This window comes from Bos indicus, chromosome 1, assembly GCF_029378745.1.
Source record: "Bos indicus isolate NIAB-ARS_2022 breed Sahiwal x Tharparkar chromosome 1, NIAB-ARS_B.indTharparkar_mat_pri_1.0, whole genome shotgun sequence".
NCBI classification, from domain to species: domain Eukaryota; kingdom Metazoa; phylum Chordata; class Mammalia; order Artiodactyla; family Bovidae; genus Bos; species Bos indicus.
Window position 1 is genome coordinate 126676275 of NC_091760.1, and position 26557 is coordinate 126702831.

Below are 26557 nucleotides of genomic sequence, written 5' to 3' on the forward strand. Positions count from 1 at the left end.
TTTCTGCTTTCAGAAGTACTATATATATTCCTCTTTCTTCTCAAGCAATATATACTGAACGTAACTTAATTTTCCCTTACTGACTCTGGGCTATTGTTATAAACATTAATTACCACTCGAACATACAGTTCCCTTAGAGATTATCAGGTATGTTAGGCTGTTGATCTCCTTAAACAGAGTCAGAGGTACTGTGCCTAACTTTGTTCCACTGTAGCCTCATGCCTCTTCTGTTGCTCCCATAATTCTCTATGGATTAGAAAACTAAGTAAGTTTGTTAAAAGTGTAATCTAAAATGAGAAAAAATAGAGTTGAGAGAAGATTCCAGATAAGTTCATAAATGGGAAACCTCATCACATCTAATCTGGCTGATCAGGGGTATTTTTTACTTATTTTCTGGTTCTTGGTGGTATTCTGGATAAATGAAATTTCTGGAAAAGCAATTTTTTTCTACTTAAACATGTATATACAGAGAGGATACCACATGTTGTAATACATATATATATAATATTTATAATAGAAATGTATATAGAACTAACCTATTTTTTTTTAATCTATGAGTACTTCCTGATATCACTCTTTAAAAAGGCTCATTAATTTAAAGCAATAACATAGCAAATGCTCAAACTATTTGAAAGGAAAAAAAAGAGCCAGAATTCAAATGCAAAGTCCCATGATAAGCAAAACAAAAAGGAAGGAAAATAACATTAAATTCCTTCACATCTCTGAACTAAATTCTTTCAAGATACACATGCCTACTTTTTTACCTGAACTTCTATGAAGACAAGCAAGAAAGGTCAATATTTTCCAATTTAAAAAATCTCATTCACATTTAGTTATAAGTAAACACTAAATTTCAGACAAAAAGAAAAATTTAATTAAACTTAGGAGAAAATCAAAGTCAAATTGAAAATTGCTTTGTATGTGAGAAGTACTTTGTTCTTATGCTTGTAAGTTATATGGGCCACAGAAATACCTGTTCCTCTGATACTTCCAGAATACTTCTACTATTTTTAGATATATAAGATAAATAGTAATAAGTAATAAAAACAAAGTCATCTTTAATAAGTCATAATAATTTACCTCTGTTGGATGTTTTAAAACATATAAGATGAGGAGGAGTGATAATTGGGGGAAAAAATCAAGTCAAAATATTATATTTTTTAAAAAGGCTTTTTTTGGTTTGTTTTTAAATTTTTAGTAGCTCAAAACAAAAGGTGAAAGAGAAAAGAAAAACAGAAAGCAAGAAGGAAAAAAAGAAAGGAAGGAAGAGAGGAAGAAAACTAGAGAGAAAGGACAGAACATGGCATATCTAACAGTACTTAAAAGCTACTGGATAAAATTATCTAGCCTTGTACCTGACAACCGTAGTCCAAAAGAAGCTGCAGTATATCCAAGTTTTCGTTTTCAATAGTTATGGTAACAGCATTTCTCCCAAGCACATCTACGCAATTTATGTTCAAGTCACCTGAACTGTTTTCCTCCAAAATCTTTTTAACCATATAATAGTCACCTAAATAACAATACACAAACATAATTTAATATCCATGACACATTAAATAAGAACAACTATAAAGAAAACTTAGCTTGATGATTTAAAAGATTAAAAAACCTAAACTCATTTTTGTATATGGAACTATGCAAAGAAAATGTGAACATTTCCTTGCTGAAAACTTATACCCTGATTAAAAAATGATATGTACATCAGCAACAAACAGAAAAAATAGAAAAATTTTAAATGTACAGTTTAAAATATAAGTTGTTTAAAATGCAAAACTGATTGATGATAAGGAGAAAAACTTTTAGAAGATATTTATAATAATAAAGAATGTCTAAAAGTACAGACTGAGTGCTAGAAAAATAAGATAGAAAGGATTTAAGTTTTATATCTCAAATACATACACACATTTAATTGTTAAATGGTTAAAAACAAGATCTAGTAATAAATGGAGGCTGTTATGAAGAGGTTTACTTTGGAAAAGCAGTGAATGTATATATGCACATTAAGAGGGAGAGATGCCCGAAATTACTAGTCTCCTCCCCACTCTACCAACACACACACACACACACACACACACACACACACACACACACACACACATCTCATTAATGAAGCTGTTTAGGTTACATGATGGGATATTCAGCTCACAGAACTCTAAAGCAGGACTATGATTAATGCTCGTAGAGGCCAATGTCAGACTATTTCAAAATGAAATCTGACCTGTCAGGATTATGCAGATTAGCTTCTGCCTCACTCTACCCCACATCAAAACAGCTAATGAATGGGGGAAAATGAGAATAATTATGGAGTAATCATTTTCACAGAGGGCCCACTATACTTGTCTGCTAACCAGCTGGTGCAGTAAGTAAAAGGGGAAAAAATCAAAAGAGAAATGCTAATTAAATGGAGAAAAAAAGCTAAGTAGGTTTTGCTTTATTTCATCTTGCTTTTTAAACATAAGATGAATAAACCATTTAAAGTGACTTGCAAATATAGCTGTTCCTTGTCAGTCTATGAATAAGAAACAGGAAGAGAACAATCAGAGTGGAAACCAGAAGGAAAAAGAAATGAATGATTTCATGATACAGAAAGAGAAATTCTAAAACTGGACTGAGTGAATAACAAAGAAAAGTAACAGATTTTCTTTTTTTTTTTGGTTAACATTTCAAATTACACTAGTATTTTTAACCAGTGACTTTTAAGTCCTCATTTTTGGAAGGTGTTGAATGGTAGTTTTCTTGGTGTATTCCTTAGTTCCCTCAAGAAAACCAGTCAGAAAAAGAAATTATTTCCTCAAAGCACTATTAATTTATATTTAAATACTAACGCTCCATGGCAAAAACGTAAAACTTATCACTTTGCAAAGTGAAGTTCTGAATCACAAGTTGAACCAATAGTGAACATGCAGATAGATCAGTGAAAATTTATCACTAATCCTAGAAAATAACTTTAAAACCTTATTTCAGGTGAATTTATTTCAGTGTCTTAGTTGTAGGAGAATGCTACCCATAAAAACTCTGGCTCTATTTTCTTTGATTTCATGATGTGCCTAGGTGAGGAACATTTTTTTTCTTTATCCTTGGGACTCATTTCTGAATCTGACTCTGCCCTTCATTAATATGCAATATTTCAGCCATTTGTTCTTAAAATATTGCTTCATTTCCATATTATTCTTTCTCCTATTGGAACTCCTTTAGATATTATGTTAGATCATCCTATTCCAAATTCTGTGTCTCTAAAGGTATATTTTTCTTCTTTCTTCCTCTCTTTTCTGCTTCAGGATAAATTCTTCACATTTCTCTTCAAGTCCTTTATTCCTCCTTTAACTGTTTCTGCTGATTTCTCCATTCATTATTTTTTTTACTGACTATATTTTTTATTTCTCTAAGCTTTATTGGATTCCTTTCCGAATCTTTTGATCTACTTTATGTTTTCATTATTTTAAGCTTTTTGTCATTTAAACACTTATTTTATGGTCTCTATATGACAACTGGGCTTCCCTGGTGGCTCAGTGATAAAGAAATCCCCTGCCAATACAGGAGACATGGGTTCAATCTCTCAGTCGAGAAGATCCCCTGGAGAAGGAAATGGCAACCTATTCCAGTATTCTTGCCTGGAAAATCTCATGGACAGAGGAGCCTGGCAGACTACAGTCCATGGGTTGCAGAAGACTCAGACATGACTTAGTGCTTAAATAACAACAAAACACAATAATTATCTGAGGGCCTTATGGATTTAACCCTATTCATTGTGTCATCTGTGATAATGAAATTTTCAATTGGGTACTGCAAACTCAACTTCATGTGGTTTAACTTTGGGAACCTAGACAGCCTAGTTTGAAAGCTTGCCCCACCAAGGATGTATGTGTTCACTTCTTCCAAATAACTCAGAGGTTCTGCTACACCACGAATCTTTTTTTATATTAATTTCTCAGTTTAGGTTTTCCCAGATCAAGAAGTTAATATTAATTTAAATTCCAAGCCAACAAGAGGCAGGAACAGTTACAAATCTTTAGGGAAATCGTATTTAAAAGCTTCTTTGTAGTCTCCCTTTGCTGATGGATGGGTTCTTTTCCTCATCTACCCCTTTGCTAGAAGTATATAGTCCTTTATGGATCCTGGTTTCATGCTTGCATGCTGTTCCAACTCTCCACTTTGTACAAACTCAAGGCTTTGTAACTTACTTCCACATGGGCATTAAAAGTCTAATCCCAACAACGTGCAGACCATTAACTCTTGCTCCCACCCACAGAGCAGTCAAATGTCTGCTTACACACTCCTCTGTTTTTCAGTCTTTTCTTTATGCTTGAATTTTCCTTACTTTCTTGAAAGCTCAGTTATTCATTTAAATGGACGTTTGTTATATTTTATCTAAAATTTCTATGTGATTTGAATCAAAAGGGTCTTCAAATTATTTAGTCAGCAATACTGTTAAGAGACAGAAAGGCATAAAGAACTATATAAATATAATTCTTACAAAATTTTATAAATTTCATGTATAACAAATGATCAAAAACAACTGCTACACATTTAAAAGTTTGAATTACTGTTTAAAAAGTAATTTGTATTGCAAATTCAGAATCTACGGCTTTATGGTTTCAAAGACTATTTCCATTACAGTTAGGGAGCTATACAAGGAAAATATAAATAAAATTCATAATAAAAATTTTATTAAAATTTCCACCCTGCCACAGCTGACACACTCACGCAAAAAAACAACCACAAACAATAGTCACAGAACCAATAAGAGACCTAGAGTGGTTCCTAAGCATTCTACTTAAGTTTAAATTTGCAAGCCATTTAAAACAATGTACTGTATTCAGAAAGCCCAAAACAGTCTTAATATTTATAATGGGTGTATATGTGAAAAGAGGTTAGTAAATTTTAAATACATAGCAAGAAGCTAGTTATAGAGAAGGATTACAAGTAAAAATGTCTTATGGGTCAGGCAAACGTAGAAATGTTTTTCATTTTACGCTAAAGTTGCTTTTGAAAGTTACATACATCTTTTCGAATATTACATACAGCAGGAAATGCAACATGATCCATTTACTTTTTTGGCTAGATGGCTGTCTTTATTCAGTGAAGGAAAAAGAAACTTTCAATCAATTCCACCAGTAAACAAACTCAACAGCAAAACTTCTCGGTCCTGTCTCCAAAATGTTTCCCATACTTATCTACTTGTACCCATGCACATACACTGCTACCTTCAGTCCAGGACACCATCATCTCTCTCCTGGACTCTGCACCTACCTCTTCACTGATATGGCTACCTAAACTCTACTACCGGGGTCAACAAACTTTTTCTCTAAAGGGCCATATGGTAAATATTTAGGCTTTGTGGGCCATACTATCCCCGATGTAAATACTCAACCCTGTTCTTGCTGCACAAAAGTGACCATAAACCATATGTACACAATGAGCTTCAATATGTTCTAATAAAAATTCATTTATGGACACTCAAGTTTAAATTTCATATTATCTTCACATTATGAAATATATTCTTCTTTTGACTTATTCCTGACCATTTGAAATGTATGTAAAAACCATTCTTTGCTCACAGGCTTTACAGAGACAGGTGGTGGCTGGATTTGGCCTGTGGGCCCACCTCTAACCTGGCATCAGCCCTTTAATCCACTCTCCACTCAGCAGCCAGAGTGATCATATGAAAATCAGGTTTTTAATCCTCAAGACTTTTAATCACACTTTAGTAAGTTCTATAATCTTTACTGTGGCTTACTAAGCCCTATGGGACCTAGGGCTTGCTACCATTCTGAATTTACCTAGGAGCCACTCTCTCTCTCACCATGATCTTTTTACAACCAGAGTTTTCCAAACTGCAGGTTGCAACCCATTTGCAGTCACGAAATCAATACAGCAAGTCCTAACCAACAATTTTAAAAAATGAAATCGTATATAAAAATACCAGGGTAATTCCATAGATCCTTAGCAAAAATTTTCCCTGACCACCTTGATATATTCACCCTGGCCAACTTGAGAAGGACTTCCCTGGTAGTTCAGACGGTAAAGCCTCTGCCTACAATGCAGGAGACCTGGGTTCAATCCCTAGGCCAGGAAGATCTCCTGGAAAAGGAAATGGCAACGCACTCCAGTACTCTTGCCTGGAAAATCCTATGGACAGAGGAGCCTGGTAGGCTACAGTCCATGGGGTCACCAAGAGTTGGACATGACTGAGTGACTTCACTTTCACTTTCTTTCAATTTGAGACAGTGGAGAAATGTCATAGTATCAATGAAGAACTGGTGGCATCTCATTTTATTTTCTGGCATATGACGATAAATTTCAAAATCACTGAAATGGGAGCACTCATGTTGGTCAGTTTAATTTTATAGTAACCAAATTTTCAGTTAGTTGTGAAGTATGGGATGATATATGTCAAAAAATCTGTTTTCAAACCAAGTTTCTATAACTTTTTGATTATGGCACATGTGACATTCTAGTTGAACTATATTAATGATGCTTAAAACAGATTTTATTTATTAAGAGGAAAAAATAATGAGATAAAAAATACAGTGCCAAGATCAAATTCAATTGTTGGCTCTAGAAATATAAGTAGTAACAATACTGATCAAAATGTTAACTCCACAGCAAACTTCAAATTAGTTTGAACCAAATTCTTTAAAAAAAGACAAAAACTACATGTAAGACTTTTAGAGTGAAAATGATTTAAAAATGTAGCTTTATCAAACATGCAAAAGCCCGTATTTATCATAGACCCCTAATGGATTTCCATTCACATTGCTGTGAATGAAATCTCCAAAATTAGATACTCAGAAGCATGGTATACTGACCTGTCCATAATACTCTGAATATTTCTGTAATAAGACAATTATTACTGTAATTTCTCATTTATATCTGTTAATGAAGACAATTAGTGATAATGAATATCACCTGGCAAAAGAGCAAAGCTGAAATGCTTCAGGAAAATATTATATTAATAGTATAGAAGGTAATGGTGTGGTTTTTTTTTTTAGAGTAAATTAGTTTATAAATTTAAAACCGCTAATATATTTTTGGATCTATTAGAAGCAATGTTTACTTTGTAATTACAGTCTGGAATATGATTTGAGACGCAATTCACAGTGATGTTACAAGTACTGTAAAACTTTGTTAATATCAGGTATATAGTATTACAGTTTCATAAATGATTTATTGTGTTGCTTAATCTCACATACATTTAAATTATACATATTTATAGAACTGAAAAAGTACACTAATGATCAATATAAATGGAGTTACAAAAATATAAAAGGACTAGTAATGTAGCAACAAATATGACCAGAAAACAAACATGAGTTTGTTTGTTTTTTAACAGAAACTAATATTAATAACAGTGCTGATCACCATTTTATAGGTCACAAAGTTTGGGCATCCAAAGAAATTCCACTGAATTTCACAACTATAGGATATGGTATTGGATAACCCCACATATTAGTCCTGATAATTTGTTTATGTTTTTAAAAGTCACTACTTAATCACCTTTTAGTGATAGCTTTTGAACTCATTACATATTAAATTACTAATCCTAGAATTTAAACTTCTTAGTATCAATATATCTGTATGAAGTCAGTATATGAAGTCAATTATAAGGAAGATATTTAAAATACTGGAAGCAGGGAAGAAGAGGAATTATTCCTAGGTTGCAACAATATCCATGCAATAAAACCTAATCTTTTAACATCCTCCCCGAAGTTTATAATATACTAGGTAAAGGGGTTTGGCTTGGGTTACATTTGTTTAGCTTCCCAGATAAAAGACTGACTGTATACTAAGAATATCCCATCTTCCAAATCATAAATAGGCCATGTAGTTAAATTGAGCACTTGTTTCTTCCCGTGAGACAGATTAGGCCCAAACATACTTTTTTTCCTTACTGCTCCTCACAAGAGAGCATCTTCATTACACAAGAAGCTACTAAAAAGATAGGGATGTAGTCAGTTATTTCTTGATAAACCACCTTTACAGTGCCTTAACAAAATTAACTTGATAAATATTATACATTCAGATGATGAATTGTAGAAAAGAGCAGCAAATTAAAAATGAAATAAAGAAATAAGGAAACTTGTGAAATCACTACAAAGAAATACTAGCAGTACAGAACTAAGAAGTAGCTGGCTGCTCGATGATCAGTCTGTTATACAATATCCACAAGATAACTGAACCATACGGCATGCCACCACTGGTGATTTGAAAAACTCTCTTGTCCAAAATACTTACACTAATGACATTTGTGAAATGTTTGTAGAATTGTGTCTATAGTACCCTCTTTACCTCTCCTTGCTGCAAAGTTTTCTCCCGTCACACCACATACCTCTTTACATTAGGTGTCCCTTGTCAACATAAGTTCTCGGCAGTTCCCAGTACTCTGCACTTTTTCTTCCCACTGCCATCCTCTCCAAGCCCAAACACTTCAAAGTCTCTTTTCAAACAGCTTCTTTAAAAGTCCCACTAAATACATTAAGTAAAAGTGCTATTAAACAGCAGCTTGATATTACTTCTCCTGGAAATGTTACCCATTTTAAAAGCATGCTGAAACAAAGGCAAGCAAAATTTAAGTGTAATCCAGGCATCAAAGCATGCTCCATACAATGCAACAAATCATACCACAAAGGTGACACAAGACTCTAGATTATTAAGCCCAAGAATAAGGGTGAAATTCGATTCTTTCCATCCCTCCCCTGACTCCTAAATGCTGAAATTCAAAGGCCTCCTGACATTAATTGCAAATCAAATTTCCTGAAAATGCTCTTCATGAAAAGCTGACAGGGAATGAATCCAGACTGAGTCCTTTCATCATTTTCTTTTTCTGCACTAGAACTGATGACCGATAATCAGCAAATTAAAGGATTTATACTAAAGCCACCATCTACTCAAGTTACTTTCAAAGAGCGTATGTAGCTTGCTGCTGCTGCTAAGTCGCTTCAGTCGTGTCCGACTCTGTGCGCCCCCAAAGACGGCAGCCCACCAGGCTCCCCCGTCCCTGGGATTCTCCAGGTAAGAACACTGAAGTGGGTTGCCATTTCCTTCTCCAATGCATGAAAGTGAAAAGTGAAAGCGAAGTCGCTCAGTCATGTCTGACTCTTCTCGACCCCATGGACTGCAGTCCACCAGGCTCCTCCGTCCATGGGATTTTCCAGGCAAGAGTACTGGAGTGGGGTGCCATTGCCTTCTCCAGCTTAGGTGCTCCCTAAATAAAGGTATTAATCTTTTCTCCAGCCCAAAGGCCTGAAGTAAACCACTGTCTCCCACAAATAAAAGCAGCTCATTACTACACTTAACTCTAAATGAGAAAGGAAAAAGACAATGGGTGCTAAGAATCACTGCTTGATACTTCATAAAATAACACATGTATGCTGCTGCTGCTGCTAAGTCGCTTCAGTCGTGTCCGACTCTGTGCGACCCCAGAGACGACAGCGCACCAGGCTCCCCCGTCCCTGGGATTCTCCAGGCAAAAACACTGGAGTGGGTTGCCATTTCCTTCTCCACATGTATAGCCGCTCTTATTTCAACTAACCTTTACCTCTAAACTACAGCATTCTATGTCTAAAAAGAACATGCGTACTCAGAATTTTACTAGGTGGTTGGGGCAGACTTTACAAAAACTGGCACAGGAATATTCTATTTACTTTTTCTTCTAAATTTTTCAGAAAGACAAGAACCAATGTAACCTTTGAGATGATTCTGACACACTTTCAAGACCAGCAACAGCCACTATTAAGTGGCCACTACCTAGACAGCATATTCAAAAGCTGAGACATTACTTTCCCAACAAAGGTCCGTCTAGTCAAGGCTATGGTTTTTCCAGTGGTCATGTATGGATGTGAGAGTTGGACTGTGAAGAAAGCTGAGCGCCGAAGAATTGATGCTTTTGGACTGTGGTGTTGGAGAAGACTCTTGAGAGTCCCTTGGACTGCAAGGAGATCCAATCAGTCCATCCTAAAGGAGACCAGTCCTGGGTGTTCTTTCGAAGGACTGATGCTAAAGCTGAAACTCCAGTACTTTGGCCACCTCATGCGAAGAGCTGACTCATTGGAAAAGATTCCGATGCTGGGAGGGATTGGGGGCAGGAGGGGAAGGGGACTACAGAGGATGAGATGGCTGGATGGCATCACCGACTCAATGGACATGAGTTTGAGTAAACTCCGGGAGTTGGTGATGGACAGGGAGGCCTGGCATGCTGCGATTCATGGGGTCGCAAAGAGTTGGACACGACTGAGCAACTGAACTGAACTGAACCTGGATCAGCACTTGCCTAGATCTATAGAACTAATTTACATAAAAGCCAGCTATATACACTATAAAATCAAACTGTAAAATCATTTTTATTTCCTATTTTTTTCCTTTATTCCTTAATCTGTACACAATTTTCAAAGAGCCACCCACCTAACGATAGATTAACACTGCATCTTCACAATTTCTGCTTTAGGAATTCTCAAGTGGAATACATTATGAACATTTTACACACATAGAGAAAAACTGCTAAATGAAAAAGGATGAGAAACACAGATCATCTATAGCAAATTTGCTCTCATCCTTTTTTACTTTTACTGGACAAATATAATCCATGGAAAGCTCAGTTAAAAAAAGAGTCATAGAGAGCAAGTTTAATTTCCAACAAGTAACTTCCAAATATGGATGTGTCTTTTCTATCACAAATGATTTTCATTCATTCAACTACAACTACATCAATAAAACTCAGTAGTTTAAAGAGTACAGACTCAAAATAGATCCTAGTTCTACTACTTCCTAACTAATGTAACCTTGGGCAAAGTAATTATAAAGTTTTGCTAAGCCTCATTTTCCTCATTTGGAAAACAGGGGTAACAACATATCTGGCTCACGGGGTTGTGAGGATTAAATGAAATCATCTATGAAAAGCATATGACTCTACCCAGAAAGCTGTCTGAGTAAACGTTTGCCATTTGGCTTGATGAAAGCTCCAAAGTAATAGTGAAAACCATAGCTACTTTAGGAAATTTTTCACTTTTAGATTTGGTTTGGGTAACCCTGAAAAAGGTTTAACTATTAGTGAATATAAACAAACAAAAAAAAAACCTGCTATAATTCAAATTTAAATTTATTTTTTAGCATAAATGTATATCATAAGTACATGTAAGAAATAAGCCATTTTTCAAAATCTAACCCAAGAATTCATTTCAACATACCTGAAACAAAAAGTACCTATTTCATCTCACTTGTTAAAATTGTTTTTAATTTACATGTGAGAGAAAAAGCATACATATTTACTTTTCACCCTACCTCCAAAAGCCAAATCTCTCCAAGGATCTTACTGATGTTATAAAAAGGAAACTAACAAAGAATACCAAGGCTATTTCAAATGGCATGACTGGACAGGCTACAAAGCTATCATACATTAAAACACTTGAGATATGTCATGCAATAATCCTAAATATACACACCATACAAGTATTTACTCAAGCTATGTTCCATTATGACATTCCTCTGTCCTCAGTTTGACAAGAATATTAAATTGCCTCTCTTGACATAATCTCTGTTTGCTTTAAAATAACCGTTGCTCAGTAAGCTGGGGTAGAAAGAAGTAGCAGCCACTTAGTAATTCTAGTATAAACACAATCTGTTCCCCACCCTCCACCCCGAGTTTTTTTTTTCCCCTCTGAGAGAAATTTTAAAGGAAGAGAATTCAGACTATCTACTCCAAAATACTAAAAATTTTACATAATCCACAGACAGTGACATTTATGAGGTTGTATGTTTCTTTACATTTTCAAGACTACTCCAAACTGTGTCCATGGTGGACTTCCACATATGCTTTCATCATATAATTTAATACTATTACATAAAAGCATAAAAGTTACTCACGATGGACACAGGTAGACTTTGCTTATACTTAAATGTGTTTTCAAAAAGTTGTGTAAATAAAATCCTATCTCAAAAACAGTGACAGGAGTTAAGGAGGCTGTCATTTATTTAAAAAACACAGAGACCAAAAAATCCTCTGTAATCTTTTCACAAGGTAAGTTGCCCTTTGGGTTTATGTTTTGGAAGTTTGCATGATCCTAAACATTTTTCCTAAGAAAGCATGGCCATTGGAAGCCAAGCTGAATAAATTTACAAAGAAAAGTTAGAACGCTTTTTTACATGTAGGAAATAAAAGCAGTCTTCGGGCAATGAATTTCCCATTCTTTTTATTATATTCATCAATAGAGAGATGAACGCTTAAGTGAAGAGACGTTATTATGGCCATAAAACTGATCGATTTCCAGATTAAAGAAAAAGAAGAAACACATTAAATATATTCCAAATCTTTGCCCTGTAATTATTTTGTTCGTTGCTGTTTGGTCGTGAAGTCCTGTCCGACTCTTTTACGACCCCAAATTATTTTGTACTACCTGTATTTCCCGAAGAAGGAAGAACAATAAACCTTTCTCTCCTATAAAAAGCATGAACAAAGCTGTTCCGTAAATTTGGAGAAACTTTGGAACTTAGAATTTTCGGTAAAGCCCTGTCTTTATGTCCACCTAGGATACTAAAATACCTAATCCCATCCAACAATCACAGAACACTAGGTGGCTGGAGTTAAATAATACAAGTAACGTTAAAAAAGAAAGAAAGAAAGAAAGAAAACAAAAAACAACTGAAAGCCCATAAGCAAGAGAAACCCCCCAAGCAAGGACATGGGATTTTAGGACTGAAAAGTCCCAAACTAGACAAAACCTCTGGGCTTCCGTAAAGAACTGAAACCCCAAAGGGGAGATCAGGAGACCCAGGTGGGCAGTAGCGGAGCTGAGGCTGAAACCCTAGCAGCGTCTCGGCTCCCACGACGCTACCTCAACTCCGGACCCCACGAAAGGAGACCAAGGGCAGAGCCGCCGCCCCCAGGCGCGGGGCTCCGAGGGCGGCACCCGCGGCTGCTCCCGCCCTTCAGCTCCGCACACCCGAGGCAGAGGCGGTGCCCGGCGGCCCCAGTGATGCAGCGGGCGCGGCGGGAACAGACGCTCGGCGCGAGAGCAAGAGGGAATGCCCCAAGTTGAGGCCGGGAAGAGGGTGAGGGGTGTGGAAGGCAGGAGCATCCAAAAGCGGAGAAAGGGGCCTCGCTCTCACCCTTGTCGCACGCCAGCAAGAAAAGCTTCTCATTCAGGGTGTTCTCCTCCTTCACTTCCCGCACATCCTTCAGCGCCATCACCTCGTTTGGCGACGAAGAGGAGGATGGGGAAGAAGGCAGGGAGGAGGAGGAGGCGCCCGAGAGGTCCGTGCTCGGGTACAGGGCCGCCATCATCGCGGCCCATGAAGGGGGCAGGCCAGGGGACGGGGGCGGGGCCCCCGCCAGCCCCGACCCCGATCCCAGCCCCGCCCCCCGGCTGGAAAAGGGATGAGTCGTTCCCACGGCCGCCTCTGCTCGAGGCCCGTTGGCCCCGAAGGGCGTCGCCTCCCCACGGAGCCAGCACTCGCCTTCCACAGACAGCCCCAGACTGGTGGCAGCGCATGCGCGGCCCCGGGGCCAGCGCCCCCTCCCCAGCCGCCGGCGCCCAGGCCGAGCGGGTCCGCGCCCGTCCGGGGACGACAGGGTGGCGCGCGCCAGGGCGGCAGCCGAGCGAGGGGCCGTGCCAGGAGCCGCAAGGGCCGCGCGGGGGGCGGCCCGGCCAGAGAGGACGACGAAAATCGGTGGGAGAGGAGCTCCAAGAGGAGATTCTACACGCGCCGGGCTCCAAGGCCCTGGGAATCATCAGCCGAGCAGTGCCCGGAGGAGATGTTCGTGGCTCTCCTCACGTCATCTTCTGCTCAGCGCTAGCTACGACGACGGAGTGGGATCGGCGGTGGGTGGGGCCTGCGACGGAGGCGGGGTCTGCGAACACCCCGCCCTCTACCCCTTGCGCTGCCTCCTGGAAGGCATCCTTGCAGCCTAGGAAAAGGAGAACGGTCCGGTGCACCCTCTCGACATCCGAGTTGCAAGTCTGAGGTAATTTCCCTCGCGGTCTCTGGGTGCATACATGTAAACATGTGGCGGGGTGGTTCGTTGAGCCTCTGACGACTTAACGCTGAGTCGAAACCCCTAGTGGAATTGTCGAATTATTGCATATTCCTTTGTCCTCTGGCTAAAGCATAAAGGACAGGACCCTTGCCACACCACTACACCCGTTTGTGTGCAGTTATACTGGGCTAGCTACCCTCGTTTCTAAAACTGTACTTTTTAAAAAACTAGTTTGTGATACAAAATTTGCATGACATTTCTGGTGTCATACATTTATTTGCCTGTAACCATTGGATAAGCACATCATTAGGATCTATCTATGTCACAGTCCTTCCAGTAGTTTCTTGTTCATATTCACATATATTATTATAACTCAGATTTTAGAAGATGAGTGTTATTTAAGCAAAAGCTAACTGAATGCAGTAAGTGCTACTTCCTTGAATATTTTTTAAAAAATTATGCTTGATTTAAAGCATATTTTTGCACCTTTAAGAACTGGGGGAGGGGGGCTGAAAATTGTATCCCGAATCGTTTTCATTGCTTTCCACAGCCAACTATGCAAAAATCTCAATTGTGCCCCGAGTGCTTGGGTTTTTAAGGCAATATATAAATTTACTTGAGTATCACATATTCGAGAGAAATACTTCCTGTTCTTTTCAAGTTGACTTGCTCCATCCCTGTCCTGCCAACACTAACTCCCAGATTTCCTAAATATATCGTCCTCATTATGCAAAGTCCTCTTTCCATCATCTCTGAGATCTTTAGTAGACTAGACTGCCCACCTTTCCAAACATTTTCATCTGTTTACTTCAAAATGGTTATCTATTGAATCATGTTAGCTTTTCCTCTCTTATCCCTAGTAGATCGTAAATCTGCCCTTCTCTAATGTTTAATACAGTTCTAAGTTTGTGTATCTGGTGGACTGTCAAAATTGCTCATAATAAATCTGGCCATTGAACACAGTGGTACATATTTGTTTACATGTGTGTGTGCTTACACACTCTTTGTAGTTCAGTAAAAAATTTTTGTCAGTAGCAGAACAACTCTAACCCTGACCCTTCCAAAAGTTCCGGAGTGTTTCAGGGTAAAAATTAAGGTGGCTCAGAACTATAATCAGTAGTTTTTTCAAGCTTCTGGGTTTAGGTGACTCCTTATCCATAGGATTCCCTCAGGGGCTGGACTGATTTTTTAGATTCAGGAGAATTCCAATGTACTTTAGGAGCTAGTCTTAGGAAACATTCTAAAGAATTAGAGGGTTTTTCCTCCTTCAAAGTAAGCTAGTGTTGCACCTGTATCTTCAGACGTCTTTTTGAATCATCCCAGATGCAAAAGATTCCCTTGTTTCTTGTGTTCATTTTTATCCAGCATAAATTGGGGTACTTTAGGATCCTCTATATTTTTCATCTTTGATATGAAATCAGTGATAGAATTATAATGAACAATGGCATGCAAGATTCAGAAGCAGCACATTGCTTAAAGCAACTCAGGGAACCTCAGGTACCAAAGAGAAGAGCCATTACAACTCCAGTTGGAGAGAAAATTCAGATTTAGTTCTATAAGTAACAGGCCCTATCTTCATCTCCAAATTCTCTTCTTCTCCCTCTCTAAGGCCACATTTGCATATTTCTTTGCCTAAAATGCCTGCAAGACTCTTCCTGCCTCAGAGCCTTTGCACTTGTTCCTTCTATTGAACAATTATCAGACTTCTCCTCATTCATATCTCAGCCTGAATATCACAATGCTAGAGGGACCTTTCCTGACCTACCAAACTAAAATCTTTACCCCAGTTCCTAATTCTGTATCACATTACCCTGTTTTATTTCTCTTATTGCATTTATCACCATTTGCAACTCTTATTGTTTACCATCTTTCTCCAATAGGAAATAAGATTCATGAGGCCAGGAAACTTTGTCTATATTTTTCTCAGTTGAATCTCTAGTGTCTAGCATTATACCTGGGTCATAATAGATGAATTTATTTTAATGAGTTAATTAACTCAAGTTATTTCATCACAAACCACTAAATTTAAACTAATCATGTGTTGATCTTTCCAAAAATTCTTCCTACTAAAGGATCATAGAACCACCTTTGCTTCTCCCAAAATAATAACTTTTGTTTGTTTTACTCAAGCATAGGGATTGTTCCTTTTTTTTTTTTTTTTTTAATTTAAAGGGATCATACCCCAAGATCATGTGGGATATATCCCAGGGATGCAAGGATTCTTCAGTACATGCAAATCAATCAATGTGATGCACCGTATCAATAAACTGAAAGATAAAAACCACATGATCATCTCAGTAGATGCAGAAAAAGCTTTTGGCAAAATTCAACATCCATTTATGACAAAGTCTTTTCTGGAAAATGAGTCTGTGAGATTAATTTTCAAAGTTATGTATTTTTCTTTAAATGAAATAAATACAGACACATTTGTACATACACAGAATTTTATTAAATTTTTTGTGAGAAAAAGAACAGTCTAAAGTGCCAAATTTCATGTAAGTTAGAGAACTTAGCGAATATGGTGGAAAAAAAAATCAAAAGGGGAAACATAATTTAAATAATCTCACAAAAGAGCAAGAACACATCTTCATATAAGATAATCATCATCAAACTATAAAATTAAGAAAGGAAATCTTTTTTATTTCTTTTATAGAAGAATATATTTCAAAGTCTCACCTGTTGATATTTCTTTCAAAAAAATTTCTATTCTAAACATAGGAGTTGTCTCACTCTTACCAACATGAATGTTCTAATCCATGGTAGATGGGGGATTTAGACTACTCATTCACAGTGAGATAGAATGACAGCATTTTTTGTAGTACAGCAGTACTGCTCACTGGCACAAACAGTGGAAGATGAAGGAACTAGACTTCTGGATTCACCTGTTAGGAGCAGAATCGGTCTATTGCCAAAAATTCAGACAAAAATACATCTGAAGCATTGCTACTCCCAAGTGACATAAATATTAATCAAACATTGCCAATTTGAAGGAAACTGGGAAAATGTGAAAATATGCTGAATATTAGCTTTGTGTTACTTTCTTCTAAAGATATTTAACAGGCATATTCTAAATTATTTAGGGCTAGAGTATCAAAAATTAGCATGTGTAACATGAAGCTAACAACACAGCATCAACATGTCTTGAGAGCTGTAGCCACAGTCGCTATAAACATTTGAAAGCAGTTGAAAAGTAACTATATGCATACCCAAAATGAATATTTCTAAAAGAAGTCTTCATGTACCAGATAGCTACAAACTGAAAAGTGTTACACAGCTAGTGGGGACACAATAATTATTTCACGGTTGGCTAACCGACCAATACAGTCTTCCTTCAGTATCCAGAGGGTTGGTTCCAGGAACCAGCCCCCCACCCACCCACCACAAGGATACCAAAATCCACAGATGCTCACATCCTTAATATGAAACAGTATTTGTATATAACCTACACATATTCTCCCATGTACTTTAAATCATCTCTAGATTACTTATACCTAATATACAATGTAAATACTGTGTAAATAGTTGTAAATACAATGAAAATGCAATGGAAATTATTGCTGGCACTTGGCAAATTTAAGTTTTGCTTTTCCTAACTTCCTGGAATTCTTTTTTTTTCCCCAAATATCTTTGATCTGCAGTTGTGGGAATCTATGGATGTGGGACCATCTGATATGCACGCATCAGATATGGAGGGCTGTCTGTATACATACTAGTTAAGAAAACCTGGGTAATTCAGGTGCAAAATATATATACGTACACACACATATTTCTCTAATAACATCTTACCTATATATATATATATATATCTGCATGTCATGCAGTATATATAAAGTATCATGTAGTTAAAATTAAGTGTTAAGTAAAAATCTCCTGCTATTAATACTTATATAAGAGAATGAACTTTGAAGTTTATTCATGAGTTAGTCCTTATATAAAAAAAGTTTAGTGTTAACAATACTTGTCGCTTAAAAATTTTAGACACTATAGAAATTTACAGAAAAGCTAAAGTTTTGGACCACTTTACATAGCTGGAGGAAAAAAATAAAAGGATTAAGCTGGATTTTGACTCTGAATACATTTATGATCAAAATCAACACACACACAAAATCAAAACATACTTCACATCAGGGCTTGCAGAAAAATTTTTGTATTGATCATTTCGAACCATGAAAAAGAATGAATTAGTCTTGTTTTAAGGAGACTTCAAGGAAATGAAAATAATCATAAAGTATCATCTTGAAAATAAACATATTCTATTATCAGTATCAACTGGTAAATTTAATTGTGTTATCCAAAAAGACCAACAAATCCTAACTAGTATGAACAGGCTATTAAAATCATTAATGATTTCTACAACTATTTTGAGCATACAAATAATCTCTGGTTTTATACCTACTACATTTCAGAATTCTGTAAACTGTGAGACATTCCATGTGTTTAATGTGGCAGAAAATCATATTAAATGCTTCATTATTTTATTTTGTTCAGTCCTTTTCCCATTAAGCATGCAAACACTGTCATAACCATCTTTGGTTTCACTTCCACAAGGTCATCAGGTAAGGCATATATCCGGGCACCGATCTTTCGAGCAACAGAAATGGCGTATCTTGAAAAGACAAGACAAATATCTTGGTATTTGTTTTCACTTAATATATGTTAACAAAAGAATGAAACATTTTGACACAATTAACTTTACGATAAAGTTAAGTTTCTGAGTCTTTAAATCATATTCCCCATATAAGTTGTATTTTAAAACGTCAATTTTTAGGACATAATACTTCACATATAAGGATTAAGAATGAAAGAGCCACTATGTTCTAATATAAACCATAAGGCTTACTTAGCATTGTTCAGCTTGTCCTCATCAGAAAGGTCTTCTCTCTTAATCATTTCTTGACGAACTGCATTTGGTGCAATGGCATCTATTAAATCTAAGACAGGTAAGCTAGTGCTAATTGATTTGTCCTAGAAAATAAAGATGAACATTCATAAACATCTTTGGTGCATGTTAGACTGGAAGGTCATAACCATATAAGTAAAAGCAATTCAAAAATTTTCATTATACTTAACATTCAGCTATTCTGCAACCAACACATATCACAAACCATTTAAAATATGCTTTTCCTTTTATCCTTGCTGAGCTTACAGCATAGAGAATGGTCACCATACCTGTAATAAAGTTTGGGGATATGACAGTTCCTTAAGTATGCTAACTACAGTATCCATTCTATAAAAAACAAACAACTTTCAAAAGGGAATAGATGAAATTTAAATGAACAGTTTTGCAAATTCTAGCAGTATTCTTTATCTTAGACCATGGATTCCTAAGACTTCACTTAATATTTTTCAGAAAAAAAAATAATAATGAAAAGGAACTAATATTTACAAAGGCATTATTCTTGTTGCTTTACATGTTTTTGTTTAATCCTAACAGTCTGGTAATAAATTAGAATCTCTCTTTTAAGATGAAGAACATGAAGGTCAGAGAGCTCAAAAGACCTATTCCACAACCAGTCCGTACAGAACCAGTATTTGAACATATAGCTGTCCAACTCTAATGCCCAGGATTCTTCAGTTTTGATGTTACTGTCAAAGCAACTAAAAATGAACAACAAAATTCTAATGGATAGAACTTTGCTATTGAAGTCAGAAATCATGGTCTGAATTGATTTTACCATTTATCAGTACTTGAACAAATTATTTGTTCTGTCTCTCAGCATGAATAGTGGCACCTGTTGCTTGCACCAGAGCCCACTCATTCCTCACTACTTTCCCCATCCTGACAGAAGCCACATTTTTACTCTGAATGCATACCTCCCACACATGGATGTGTGCTTCAACGAAAACTAACCCCACCACAGCTCCAAGGGTGACCCTGAATTAGTGTAGACCATTTATTCTGTGGGTGAGGTGGTAAACTTACTCTTTTTATGTATAGAGCATACTGTAAATAACAGATACACTAATATCTATGGCATTAAATTTTTGGTGGGGGCAGAAATTTAGGAAGAAAATGTCTAAAAGACTCATTAGGCAGACAAGAATGAAAAAGATTGGAAAAATAGTCAAAGAGTTAATGAGAGGAATCCCATCTGATTGCTATAGTGATTTATCTGGGCTTAATTTTTATATTCAAGAAGAGCTATGGAAAGCTAGCAACACCCCTTCCTGAATGTAAATGAGAGGATGAAATGTTTGTCACAACAAGCAGCTATCCGAAGATAAGAGGAAAACCAGCTTTAGAAGGAAGCTGGCCCTTTGGATGGCAAAGCAGAGATGATAAAGACCTGAAAGACATTCTTCAATTACTGGTGCAGCCAATCCTGACGTCTGCCCTACTTCAGGATCTCTGCTATTTTTCTGTACCTTTCCTTTTGGTTTAACTCATCTTAAGTTGAGTATCTCTTGCTGCTGCTACTGCTGCTAAGTCACTTCAGTCGTGTCCGACTCTGTGCGACCCCATAGACGGCAGCCCACCAGGCTCCCCCGTCCCTGGGATTCTCCAGGCAAGAGTACTGGAGTGGAGTGCCATTGCCTTCTTACTTGAAGCCAACAGCACTGTTTTCCTAATCACTACAATGGAAATATCACAGGATTCTTGGGAATATTAAATGAAAACATCTAGTAGAGTTCCTGGCCAAATGTGGTTCTTAATAACTGATAAAACAATTTGAAGCTATGTGAAGAATGCAGAGTTCTTTTTGAGGGCTGGGATCTATGAACTGCTACATTTATTTTTAAAAAAGTATATTCTTCATTTTCTAGAATGTTCATTTTATGAAATGGGTTTTTTGGAGTGAAGAAGATAGAAGAGTCTGGTGGGCTATAGGCCATGGGTCACAAAGAGTCGGACACGACTGAGTGACTAACACACACTTTAGGGTCCTTTATGATGCTAGTAATCCAGCTTCTGTTTTAGGGGCATCTTTTCTATTTCCGAAAAAAATCTCACACATGTTTTCTTAATGTACAGTCTGCAGACCACCTACATGAAAGTCGCCTAAGATGCTTATTAAAAGTACAAATTAATCCCTGCACTTAGAGTAACGAGAGGTTATTTGTGGATGGGGCAAGGAATCTACATTTTTAATAAGCTTCCTACAAGAATCTAATTACATATTACACTTTCTAAAAGCTTAACATGCATGTCATTCTATAATAAACTAAAATTTTCTATGTGCTTACTTTCATATGATATTTCTATGGTGGTTCAAAAACAGACATGTGGCTTAATTTTGTTATATTTTGATTATTTACATACTTAGGAGAGTTTTTTAAGTTTGGGGAAAATTGTTCTTTTTTCAGCTTTATTGAGTTAAAATTGACAAAATTCTAAGGTACTTAAAATGTACATCTTGATTATTTGGTATACCTACACATTGTGAAAAGATTCCTCCCATCTAGTTAATACATTTGTCACTCACTTCTGTATATATATTGTGTGTGTGAAAACAAATAAGTTCTACTCTCTCAGCCAATCTCAGTTATATTAAAATAGTGTTAACTATAGTTACCATGTTATACATTAGGTCTTTGGACCGTATTCGTCTTTTTATTGTTATTCAGTTGCTCAGTTGTGTCCAACTTTTTGAGACCCCCGTGGACTGCAGCATGCCAGGCCTATCCTGGAGGCTGCTCAAAATAATGTCCATTGAGATGCCATCCAACCATCTCATCCTCTGTCTCCCCCTTCCCCTCCTCCCCTCAATTCATCTTATAGCTGAAACTTTATACCTTTTTGTGGTATTTTAGATATTTCTTAACTTAGATTTAGGAAACAAGGATTTTCTCACCTATTTCCTTATGATTCATCTTGTGAAAAACTTACTAAGTTGAATGAAAAATTTGTTTCTAAAGATTATATTGGATCCCTTATCTTCCTGTTTCCAGAAAAAACCAACAGACCTATCCTCCAACTCCTCTGATTTGCATATGATCAGCGAAAGACATTTTACTGCAAAAGGAGCAGGGGTTATGGTAAAACCCTTCAGTTCAGTCCAGTCAGTTTAGTCACTCAGTTGTGTCCGACTCTTTGCGATCCCATGAATCGCAGCACGCCAGGCCTCCCTGTCCATCACCAACTCCTGGAGTTCACCCAAACTCTTGTCCATCGAGTCAGTGATGCCATCCACCCATCTCATCCTCTGTAGTCCCCTTCTCCTGCCTCCAATCCCTCCCAGCATCAGAGTCTTTTCCAATGAGTCAACTCTTCACATGAGGTGGCCAAAGTACTGGAGTTTCAGTTTTAGCATCATTCCTTCCAAAGAACACCCAGGACTGATCTCCTTTAGAATAGACTGGTTGGATCTCCTTGCAGTCCAAGGGACTCTCAAGAGTCTTCTCCACCACCACAGTTCAAAAGCATCAATTCTTCGGCGCTCAACCTTCTTCACAGTCCAACTGTCACATCCATACATGACTACTGGAAAAACCATAGCCTTGACTAGACGGACCTTTGTTGGCAAGGTAATGTCTCTGCTTTTTAATATGCTGTCTAGGTTGGTCATAACTTTGCTTCCAAGGAGTGTCTTTTAATTTCATGGCTGCAATCACCATCTGCAGTGATTTTGGAGCCCCAAAAAATAAAGTCTGCCACCGTTTCCACCGTTTCCCCATCTATTTCCCATGAAGTGATGGGACCAGATGCCATGATCTTAGTTTTCTGAATGTTGAGCTTTAAGCCAACTTTTTTAACTCTCCTCTTTCACTTTCATCAAGAGGCTTTTGAGTTCCTCTTCACTTTCTGCCATAAGGGTGGTGTTATCTGCATATCTCCCTTAGTTTAGTATATAAATACATTTTCATCATTTTTCTTTCACTTTCTTTAAGTTAATCACATAGAAATTACTTAAGCAAAAAGAATGCCAGAATCTTATAGACAACTTGTCTAGAGTTTGGCTTGATTTTCAAGATAGTGAAAATTATTAATTTGTTAATTTGATACACATTTCTTAATTTGATACACAAGAATTGATGCTTTTGAACTGTGGTGTTGGAGAAGACTCTTGAGAGTCCCTTGGACTTCAAGGAGAGCCAATCAGTCCATTCTAAAAGAGATCAGTCCTGGGTGTTCTTTGGAAGGAATAATGCTAAAGCTGAAACTCCAATACTTTAGCCACCTCATGCAAAGAGTTGACTCATTGGAAAAGACTCTGATGCTGGGAGGGATTGGGGGCAGGAGGAGAAGGGGACAACAGAGGATGAGATGGGTGGATGGCATCACCGACACGATGGACAAGAGTTTGGGTGAACTCCAGGAATTGGTGATGGACAGGGAGGCCTGGCGTGCTGCAATTCATGGGGTTGCAAAGAGTCAGACACGACTGAGCGACTGAACTGAAGAAGCTTTGAATATTTACAGAATTAATGAGCAGTATGTCACACAGCTAATAAGTAGCTAAGCCTATGTCAGACCCAGGGCTAACAACACCATAGCTTAGCTTTCAACCTGCAGTTAGATCTGGATGTGAAATCCAGCTATTCTGCTTAACATTCAATGACAGTGGACAAGTTATTTAACTTTTCTAAAACTTTTTGCTTATAGAATTAAAAGCAAATTAATAGAATTAAAAGAGAATTAAAAGAAACAATGTGTTCGTATAGTGACACATAGGAATCAGTCAATGGTAATTATGATTATCATTATTGACTGACATACCACCTCCTTATCTTCTTGGTGAGGAAAAGTAACATTGCTACTAAAAGGGGTAAATTTGTCTTTTCTAAAATTTCTGGGTACAGCACTGCCTTGATTAATAGGTTCTTACTAGTACCACTTACTATAGCTTTCAAATATAACATACCAAACTGGAAGAAACCTCCCTAGCCCAGATATTTTTTAGCATTCACTGCTGTATTTCTTAATTATTTATATTCTGTCTAAAGGTTTTATTATCAAACATATGTAAATGCCAAGCACTTTTGCAATATGTTTTTTCCACCTCAGTTCTAGTAAACCCATAGTCTCAAGTCTGCTTTTCTCTTAAGCCATCCCCCTTAAATGGTTTGTGTGTGTGTGTGTGTGTGTCTGTGTATGTGTTAGTCACTCAGTCATGTCCGACTCTTTGTGACCCTTTAGACTGTAGCCTGGGGCTCCTCTATCCATAGGATTTTTCAGGCACAAATACTAGAGTGGGTTGCCATTTCCTCCTGGGAATCTTCCCAACCCAGGAATTGAATCCGGGTCTCCTGTGCCTGCTTCATTGCAGATGGATTCTTTACCCTCTGATCCATCAGGGAAGCCCCCATTTTTCAACTATCTCTTCTGTTCAACTGATCACCAAGTTGTAATTCTAGTTTTAATATTTCTTTTAATCCAACTAATTTCCTGAAAATTACCTCAAATTCAATAAGTTGAAAAATGATTGTTAAATTCACTGCCTGTTTAGAAAGCAGCTGTATCTCAGACATCCCCACTTTTTACTACCCAGGCCCCAAATACCCAGTTTTTTTTTTCTCACCAAGAAGATAAGGAGGTGGTATGTCAGCCAATAACAATAATCATAATTACCATTGACTGATTCCTATGTATCACTATACTAACACATTGTTTCTTTCAATTCTCTCAACTTTATAAGCAAAAGAGTATTAGATAAGTTAAATAACTTGTCCATTTAAATAACTCCTCTCCTTCCTGTGCATCCCTAAGTTAAGAAGCCAAATCCTACCTATTTTTTTGCAAGTAACTATCCATTCTTGGGCTTCCCTGGTGGCTTAGATAGAAAAGAATCTGCCTGCAGTGCAGGAGATGGTGATTAGATCCCTAGTTCGGGAAGATCCCCTGGAGAAGGGAATGGCTACTCACTCCAGTATTCTTGTCTGGAGAATTCCATGGATAGAGGAGCCTGGTGGGCTACAGTCCATGGTGTCACAAAAAGTTGGACACAACTGATTAACACACACACAGACACACATCCATTCTTACAGATCCCAGTGCCCATTTCCCACCCCTACCCAGGATCTGTATTACCTTGAGTTCTGCCTCAATAGCTTCCTTGCACTTAACACGACTCTTCCTCCTATCATACTCCCTACCTTCACAACAGTATTTCTAAAATACTTTGCTTACATTACTTGCCTTATCAATATCCTCTTTAAAGCCAGATTTCTCTATTAGGGGAAACATTGACTGAAACTGCCCACCCTGGCCAGGCACCACAATAACCGTTTGCATGAGTTATTTTATGTCAGGAGGTCCTGGTAATGAACATGGAACTAACAAGCCACCAACAACCAAAAGCATTTGGGAAAGGTCAAAAGGAGATGGCACGTGTCCTACCAACCTCCCAGAATCCTCCTCTCTGGAATCCATCTTGGCTGAATGCTGGGTGCACCACCAGGAAAGACCCTAAGTCAGAATGATTGGCCAAAGACAATCCAGAAACTAACCCAATTACCATAAAACCTGAGACTAAGAGCCACGTGGCAGAGCAGTCCTCCTGGTTTCCCTTACCCTGACACTCTCCGCCCAGGCGCTCCTTCCCAATAAGATCTCTTGCTTTGTCAGCACATGTGTCTCCTCAGACAATTCATTTACAAGTGTTAGACAAGAGCCCATTCTCGGGCTCTATCTAGACCCCTTCCTGCAACACCTCCACAGTCTTGGCCCAGCCTATATCTTGCACCACATCCCTTAGGAACCATTCTGTCTATCCAAACTACTTCTAAACTTCTGAGACTTACCTTTATTCAAGGTGGACCCTCTTCTAGCTTATTATTACCCTTTTGTTCTTTGGTGCCTGTGTGCTGGGTCACATCCAACTCTTTGCAGGCAGATTCTTCACCACCGCACCACCTGGGAAGCCTTGTTCTCCATGCATTCAAATCCTGCTTCTATCTCTGATGCTCAAATAAAATCCAGCTTTCTCCATCTACCCTTCAACTGACCATTCATTTGGAAATTCGTTAAATTTTCCCATAATATTAGTTGTATTATATCTTTGGATTTTAACGTTTACCCTGTAGTAGTATTACTTCCTCAGTTATACCAATCTTCTCTCTCAAATAAATGGCAAATACTCTGAGAGCTGAAATAATTTCTTACATCCTTTCTTTACCTAAAAATGTTACTTAATAGCTAAGACCTCAAAAATGTTTTATTAATTTGCTTCTAGATATTATCTATTATATTTAATGATCTATATGCTTATTATTTTTCACAAACTAATGTACAAATGAATTTAATTTCAGTATAACAATTTTAAAGAGTATCTGTCAATTAGAGAGTTTTATATATCCCCCTTCCTGCCTTACATTTTAAGTTGTGTTTTATATAAAGACAAATCATGGCCTAAAAATTCTTTTCTTTTTATATCAGCAACAATAAAAACTCAAATGTAATTAGTTCCTTACAAGATGGAAAAGAAAGAAACACTGTTGAACTAGGACTTTGTGACATCTCTGCCAACATCCAGCTCAGTTTTTGGTAAAGAAAAGAAGATTGAATTTATCAATTTCTGACATTTCTTCTGCTCTACCATATTGTCAAACACATATAGCAAAGACAAAGAAGAAAGTAAAAATGAGTAGATAACTTTGGGGCGAGTTTAGGGTTTCATCTGTTTGCACTCTTCAGTCACTAAAAAAAAT

General features: G+C 37.4%; 2 protein-coding genes across 8 annotated transcripts in view; both read right to left on the reverse strand.

The window, feature by feature from the left end:
* The window catches only part of TRPC1 (transient receptor potential cation channel subfamily C member 1), a 63041-nt gene extending 49323 nt beyond the window's left edge, over nt 1–13718 (reverse strand). For 3 of the 6 annotated variants that reach the window (XM_070793646.1, XM_019966426.2, XM_070793631.1), the window contains exons 1-2: nt 13102–13718; nt 1356–1510 (exon numbers count right to left, since the gene is read on the reverse strand). In XM_070793646.1, the coding sequence (XP_070649747.1) occupies nt 1356–1510; nt 13102–13276 (330 nt within the window). In that variant the 5' untranslated portion in view covers nt 13277–13718. The remainder of the gene's footprint in view (nt 1–1355; nt 1511–13101) is intronic. The other 3 variants (XM_070793657.1, XM_070793653.1, XM_070793623.1) reach the window with 2 other exon arrangements.
* A 2677-nt stretch (nt 13719–16395) lies between these two features.
* Nucleotides 16396–26557, reverse strand: part of PLS1 (plastin 1) — a 129434-nt gene continuing 119272 nt past the window's right edge. For both annotated transcript variants that reach the window (XM_070793680.1, XM_070793685.1), the window contains 2 exons: nt 18810–18934; nt 16396–18575 (listed from right to left, as the gene is read on the reverse strand). In XM_070793680.1, the coding sequence (XP_070649781.1) occupies nt 18440–18575; nt 18810–18934 (261 nt within the window). In that variant the 3' untranslated portion in view covers nt 16396–18439. The remainder of the gene's footprint in view (nt 18576–18809; nt 18935–26557) is intronic.